The sequence below is a fragment of the Solanum lycopersicum genome, chromosome 11 (genome assembly GCF_036512215.1).
Source record: "Solanum lycopersicum chromosome 11, SLM_r2.1".
Lineage (NCBI taxonomy): Eukaryota > Viridiplantae > Streptophyta > Magnoliopsida > Solanales > Solanaceae > Solanum > Solanum lycopersicum.
The window spans coordinates 30220188-30227528 of NC_090810.1; the positions used below are offsets into that span (position 1 = coordinate 30220188).

Below are 7341 nucleotides of genomic sequence, written 5' to 3' on the forward strand. Positions count from 1 at the left end.
GGATCCAAGCATACTACAGAGGGTATGATAACATAGCAGACTCGGATGGGCCACTTGTCTTGCCCTCTCTACCCACAGGCCACACTTTTGTGGTAAGTAGTAGCCTGATGCAAATGCTCACTGCCAGAGGTTTATTTTCAGGGCTACCTTCTGAGGATCCACATGCCCATATAGCTAAGGTAAGGGCAGTGTGTAAAAGTGTTGTGGGGAGACCTGATTTGGATCTAGATGTAATAGGTCTCAGATTGTTTCCTCTCTCACTGACAGGAGAGGCTGCTATATGGTTCACTGAGCTCCCATACAACTCAATCTTTACTTGGAACCAATTAAGAGATGTCTTCTTAGCACTCTACTATCCGGTCGCCAAGAAACTAAACCACAAAGACAGAGTGAACAACTTTGTGGCACTACCAAGAGAGTCAAATAGTAGTTCTTGGGATAGATTCACCTCATTATTGAGAAGTGTTCCAAATCACTGTATAGATGATGAGTCACTAAAAGAAAAACTTCTATCGGGGACAGGATGATAACAATAAAGCGGTGTTGGACACTATAGCAGGTGGATCTTATGGAGAATGCCCTTATGCTGAGATTGCAGAAAAACTAGAGAAAATCTCCCGAAATAACAAGGCTTGGAGTACTAGGAAGTCTGATACGGGGAGAAACACCTTCGCAGTGCAGTCCACTCACAACCCAGCCACAGATGAGATTCGTGAAGAAATGGCTCAGATGAGAATTGAGCTTGGGTTTGTGCTAAAACATGTCACAGGGGGTGCAAAAAAGATAAATGCGTCAACTACATGGCTAAACCACCACCTCCTAATTATGAGTGCTATTATGCGGACGAAACTTATGTAGTGAATGAGCAGATGGGCGGTTTCCGACCAAGCGCCCAAGGCTCAAATCAGGATAATTGGCGCCAAGGTCAAGGGAACCAAGGTCGGAACTACGGTAACTGCAACCGTGAGGGTCATTATGTCCGAGATGGAAACTACAACCGCGACAACAACTTTAACAGGGGTAACTATGCTAATAGAAACGACAGGAATGGGCCCTATGTCCCTCCTCAAAATCGTGAAGTTACTCCTAGGGATGGTGGAGATAGTATGGCCTGAGTTGAGGATATGTTGCACAAAATGATGACGAGGTTCGACACTAGTGATGAACACATTAAAGAGTTGAGGTGTGATTTAGCTAGTATTGGGCAAAAAGTTGATACACATGCAATTTCGATTAAACAAATCGAATTGCAAGTGACCCAATTATCTGCGACAGTGAACACACGGCAACCGGGCACTCTTCCTAGCAACACTGTCCAAAATCCAAAGAATGATGCGCACTGTATGGCAATCACTACTCGTGGTGGTAGGCAAACCATTGACCCACCTATGCCATCTACTGAGGAAAATGTGAGAAAGGATACTGATAATGTGGTAAAGGGTAGTGGTGAAGCAGAGGGAAGTAATGGAAAAGATGCAGAAGTACCTATCAAGGTAATTCCCATGCCTAGGCCACCACCACCCTTCCCTCAGAGATTAGTGAAAAAGACCGAGGATGGTAAATATCGGCGCTTCAAAACAATGTTGAAGCAGCTCTCTATCAATGTCCCTTTGGTAGAAGCTCTAGAACAAATGCCCGGTTATGCCAAATTCATGAAAGATCTGGTCACCAAGAAAAGATCGGTCACTTTTGAGGATGATGATAGATTGCAGCATTGTAGTGCTATTGCTACAAGATCCCTAGTATAAAAGAAAGAAGATCCGGGTGCGTTCACTATCCCTTGTACAGTTAGGTCATTACATTTTGCGAAAGCATTATGTGATCTGGGGGCAAGCATAAATCTCATGCCCCTCTCAATTTACAAGAAGTTGGGTTTGGGGGATCCAAAACCCACTGCGATGCGGCTATTGATGGCCGATCGGACAGTGAAAAGGCCCATAGGGATACTCCATGATGTGCTAGTAAAAGTGGAGTCATTCATCTTTCCAGCTGATTTTGTTATTCTTGATTGTGAGGTCGATTTTGAAGTGCCTATCATTCTTGGGAGGCCATTCCTTGCTACAGGTAGAGCCTTAGTTGATATGGATAAGGGACAGATGACATTTTGGTTGAATAATGAAGAAGCAACCTTCAACATTTGTAGGACCATGAGGCAGAGTGGTGAGCTCCAATCGGTATCTGCCATATCCCACAAAGAAAATATGAAAAAGGAGACTGAACAGAAAAATGCGAAACAAGAGTTTATGGTTGGGGATTTGGTGCTTGTAGACAGTTCTGGTGTGCCTTGCCTTCCGGGCAAGCTCAAGTCCAAATGGACTGGCCCTTACTTGATTACCCAAGTATTCCCTCATGGGGCAGTTGAGTTAAAAGCCAAGGAGGGAGTGTGGTTTAAGAGGAATAGAGATAGAATAAAACTCTATTTTGGGCATAAAGCATCGGGGAATGAAGCGATAGAGGCATATCATCTTGATGAAGTCTGAGTAATCAAGTGTCCCAGTCGTGCCGCGACATTAAATCAGGCGCTTGTTGGGAGGCAACCCAACACTTATCGTCGTTTTAGTAATGGTAGCATTTTTCTACTAATGGATTTTAAATTTGCAGGAACATCACCAGGAAATTCTGAAGAAAATTACTCTGCAGCAGTCACTGACGGATACATCGACGGACCGTTGCGTCTGCGACAGACCGTCGTATGCATCCGTCGTACCAGGTACATTTTTCTATCATTATGAAATTAGGAAACACACGACGGAACCAACAACGGGTCGTCACAACTGTGACGGACCGTCGTCGGGGAACCGTCGCATGATTAATGAGGTATACCCGACCCGACCCGACTGGACCCTTTTCCAAAAACAGACCGTTTAAACTCCCCACCCCTTCATATTTCACCCCATTACTTTATTATTTTCTCCCATTACTCTCTCTTTTCAACTTCCACACTCCTTCCCTCCGATCATTTCCCCCCTCACAATTCTCCCAAGCCCTAAAGTGTTCATCTACTAGTGAAAACTGCTGCTGTGGGTGTCTACCTTGCCACCGCGTACGTGTGCATTGGTTTTTCTCCATTTCTAAGGTATGTGTCTCTAATTTATACTCATTTATCTTGCATTTGTGTTTACTAGTTAGTATTAAGCTTAGTTCCTTATTGTATTTTGTTTACATTAGATGACTCTGCCTAACCTAGGTTACAAATGTTCGAAATTGCCATGTTTACAACTTTAGACATAGGTGCTTTTGCATTGCTAGTTTCCTAGGTAGTTGGGTTAGACACATATAGGTCCAAACCACTTCAAGGTTGATGTGGGTTCATCGGGGTTGCTTAGGGTACCTTTAGTTCTGTCACTGTCATTCATAACGAGACCCCGATGATGGACCGTCGTAGCCACGACGGACCGTCGTAGGGTCCGTTGCACAAGCCCTAGCACCCCTATACTAACGGACACATGTGACGGACCGTTGTGTTCACAACGGTCCGTCCTGTACAACCGTTCTGGTTGTCAGAGACCCTGTTTCTAAGGGTCTCTCATTTTTTCCAATTGTCCTTCAACGGACACATGTGACGGACCGTCGTACCCACGAAGGTCACTCCTGCATGACCGTCATAACGGTTAGAGACCCCTCTCCTAAGGGTCTCCATATTTTTTCCCAAGTATCCTACGACGGACATCTACAATGGACCGTCGTAACTGTGACGGTCCGTCCTGCACACACCGTCATGCTAGTCAGAGACTCTCCTTCAGGGTTCTCTATTTATACAGAGTCCAAGTACAACACGACGGACCTCACGACGGTCCATCATAGTCACGATGATCCGTCACAAGGCTCGTCGTGTGTCACTGTTTCTACAGCAATTACATATTATTTTCACTGTTTCATTTTGTATGGTTTCGCTTGTCTTGTTTTCCACTAATCGTACTAATAGTGATCCTTTGCAGGTACTATCTACTATGGCACCCAAGCAAGACCGAACCGACGCACGCGGGCGATCAAAGTCTGTTGCCCCGTCTGCACGCTTGATCATCGGCTCTGATGATGAGCGGGACCCAGAGTACGTGCCCCTAGACACTTCCACACCTTCCCGTGCTGCACGTGCTCCCAGAGCCACACCCAAGACGGTGGCATCCGGCGTAGTCACTGCCTCCCAGTTTTATGAGGAGAGCACACTGACCGGCACACCCTCTGGGTCAGCCACAAATGAGGAAGGAGCGTCTGGATCCTTAGGAGTATCATGGTTCGAGGAAGCTTCTGGCTCTGCTGAGGTTCCTACACCCGCCACTGCTGCAGAGTCGGCCTCGTCTAATGAGGCTGACAGTTCAGACTCTACATCCGGCGCACCAGCTCAGGTCCCAACCCCAGCTTCTGACCAGCCAAACCGGTGGTGTGTCGTCGGCCAAGTTTCAAGTTTACTCCGACGCCAAGTTCCTGACTGATAAAGGAGTAATGACTCGAACACTCCCCTTGGAGCGGCGGGTACTTACAGGGAGTCTCCCAACGATGCCGGAGATCCACAACCTCTTCACCAGGCATCGCTTCGAGTGGACAGCTCGTCCGTTCGGACGATACAGCGAGGAAATGGTCCGAGAGTTCTACGCATCCTACGTAGCAACTCTCTGATCACAGATCGATAGGCGGGCTGCTCCCGCAAAACAGGCCCCACTGGAGCAGGTTCGAGTCCGGGGCGTGCAGGTTGACATTTCCCTGCCAGCCATCCGCCGGTTTCTATACGGTGAGAGTGCAGATGCTACTCAGACCCCCATCACTACCGAGTTTGACTACCGCTGGCAGATAGTAAAGGATGGACAGTTCTTGCGCGAGCCAGCATTGAGAGAGACCACCAAGAGGTGGATGGCCCTGCACCTGTCAGTAGTTGGAGAGGATGCCGATTGGGTCACTGAGCCGAAGGGGGCCATCAAGAAGGCCAACCTCACGTTCATAGCAAAGTTCTTGTGGCTACTCGTCCATCACCGCCTTTCCCCACAGCTGCTGATAACATCGTTACCTGGGATCGAGCAGTTGTGATGGCGGCGATGATAGCCGGATTCGAGGTGGACTTCGCATGGCTTCTCTAGGCAGTCATGCACGAGAGGGCATTCAAGTTCACTACTACCTACCCCTTCTCGTGTATGATCTTTGCCCTTTGCAGGTCCGCAGGTGTGCCCATATGGCACGTAGATCAGCCTAAGACCCCGCAGGGCACTGTAGACGTCGGCCTCATCAGAGACGAGGCCAATGAGTTGGCTCCATGCAGAGGGCCCCGTCCAGAGCTGCCCCCACTTGCTGATGATCTTGCGGATACGGTAGCCCAGGCCCGCACAGGTACCCAGGCGTCCACTGGCACTACCCCGATCGAGTCTATCCCGGGTAGTAGCACAGCCCCGAGCTCCTCTCGCACAGCCCCTCTACCGGCACTGGTCCCGCTTGCTAGGGTCCAAAAAACTAGAGGCACAAATGGCCACTCTTCTGCATCATATCCAGCCGTGGATGCAGAAGTCGATTACTGAGTCTGAAGCACGTCTAGAGAGGAAGATGCAGCAATTTACAGAGCGAAAGATTGCTGAGGTCAACCAGCGCCTGGACGCCTTTGAGTTGAGAGTGTTAGCCCGACCATCCCCTCCGGTGGATGTGTTGACTCTTCAGGCTGCAGTCGATAGTCTTCATGCAGACATCGACACGATCCTAGAGACGAGGGTGCCAGAGTCTGAGGCCCCTTCTGTCGAGCCTGCTGAGGACACCGTGCTAGCGGCCCTGTTTACTACTTCAAAATTCCACCACCTCCCCCTCAAGAGAGTGCCAAGAGGCGTAGGGGTCGAGCAGAGGATGAGGCGCGAGCAAGGAAGAAGGAGCGCCGAGAGATGGAGGCTGCGAAGAGAGCCTCACTTGCTGAAGAGTAGGCGCACCAGATCAGAGCATCACAGTTAGCGGTTGGGGCGTCTAGCTCCCGCACTGTAGAGACAGCAGGAGGCACTACTGATGGTGCGGTTGCTGCTGAGTACACCACTGAGGGTGTCCAGATTGCAGAGGACGTGGGTTCCGGGGAACCGAACCCACCAGCTTGCTGATCGACGGCGCTTTACGCCACAGGTTTCCTTCACCTACCACTCTAATATTTAGATTTTTTTTTATGCATTGGGGACAATTGTATGCTTTTTTGTCTGGGGTGGGGTAAATGGAAAGGGAGTGTTAGGGTGAAGTCTGAGTAGCCCAACTCACTATCCTCTTTTGGGGTTTTCTTGCCTGTGTTCTTTTTCCCCAAAAGACTGATTACTTTTTCTGTTGAACCGGCATGTTTATATCTTTTGTACATAGTTTAACTCTGAAGCATCATGGCTAAAATGATATCCTGATAGAACTGGAAAATGTTACATAACTAGGCATAGTAACTGATAATTGTGTGGCTCTAAGCATGAAATAAAATTACACCATTGCATTACCCTAAGTCTTCAATTCGAACTAGGTGTCTAATAATCTGGTATAGTGATGAGATGTCAAGTGAGTGTGAGGAAATTTGAATAGTCCACTATTGGTACTGAGTTAGAACTTGCCTGGTTAGTCCTGCTAAAAGTAAGCTGTAACAGACAATTAGGAAAGGATCATAGGCCCTTATTCAAGATAGCCCATTTCTAGCCTAAATAAAAGAAACCAAATGAAAGTTATCCTTCTTTGATCCAAAAAATCTGAGCTTAATTAGACCTTTCTTTTTCACCCCAACTGATCTTTTCTGGGAACAATATGTTGGCCCTGGTCCCTCCTTGGACATGTGCACCTCACCTTATGCCAAAAGCATAAGTTGAGGGTGGCTAATGCATAAACAACCTTTGTTATGGCCCTGACCCAACTTTGGGTATTGTGTACCTTGACTCATGGCAAAGCCATGAGTTCAGGGTGGCTGTTTTGAGGAATGCTCTGGAAAGTGGGGTTGAAAGAACAAAGAGAGAAAAAGAACAAAAGTAAAGTGACTCAAGAACTCGTTGAAAGAAAAGTAAATAAAAAGAGAAATATACAAGAAAAAAAGGGAAAAGAGTCACTTACACAAATGAAGAAAGAAGGGAAAATAGCAAGGTGAAAGAATAGGAGAAACTGGGTTAGATAAAGTGATAGAAAGTGGAAGGTTTAGACGATATGTCAAGAAGGGCAAAAAGTCACTAAAGTATACCTAAATATACCCTACCTGACTCTGAGCCTATGTTACAATCTAAGAAAGTCTTATCGTGATCCTAAGGGTTGTATAGCGAACTTAAGGCAGTGAAAATAAGGGCAAGCTTATGGCAATAGGTATGAATGAGTGTGACTTTGTTCTAAGAGAGAGTGTTGAAAAGTAATCGTTATACTCAAACTGAA

The 7341-nt window shown here is 47.2% G+C and overlaps 1 protein-coding gene across 1 annotated transcript; it reads left to right on the forward strand.

Moving 5' to 3' along the window:
* The first annotated feature begins 800 nt into the window (after positions 1-800).
* On the forward strand, positions 801-4433 carry LOC138339353 (uncharacterized). The gene is made up of 3 exons (XM_069290945.1): positions 801-1020; positions 2269-2339; positions 3939-4433. The coding sequence occupies exons 1-3, from the start codon at positions 801-803 to the stop codon at positions 4431-4433; spliced, it is 786 nt and encodes a 261-aa protein (XP_069147046.1).
* The last annotated feature ends 2908 nt before the right edge of the window (positions 4434-7341 follow it).

Coding starts and splice junctions, on each gene's coding strand:
- LOC138339353 (XM_069290945.1), top strand. CDS start 801: ATGGCTAAACCACCACCTCCTAATTATGAGTGCTATTATGCGGACGAA. Junction 1,021..2,268: donor CGACAACAACTTTAACAGGG/GTAACTATGCTA, acceptor TGGTGCTTGTAG/ACAGTTCTGGTGTGCCTTGC. Junction 2,340..3,938: donor GCCCTTACTTGATTACCCAA/GTATTCCCTCAT, acceptor GATCCTTTGCAG/GTACTATCTACTATGGCACC.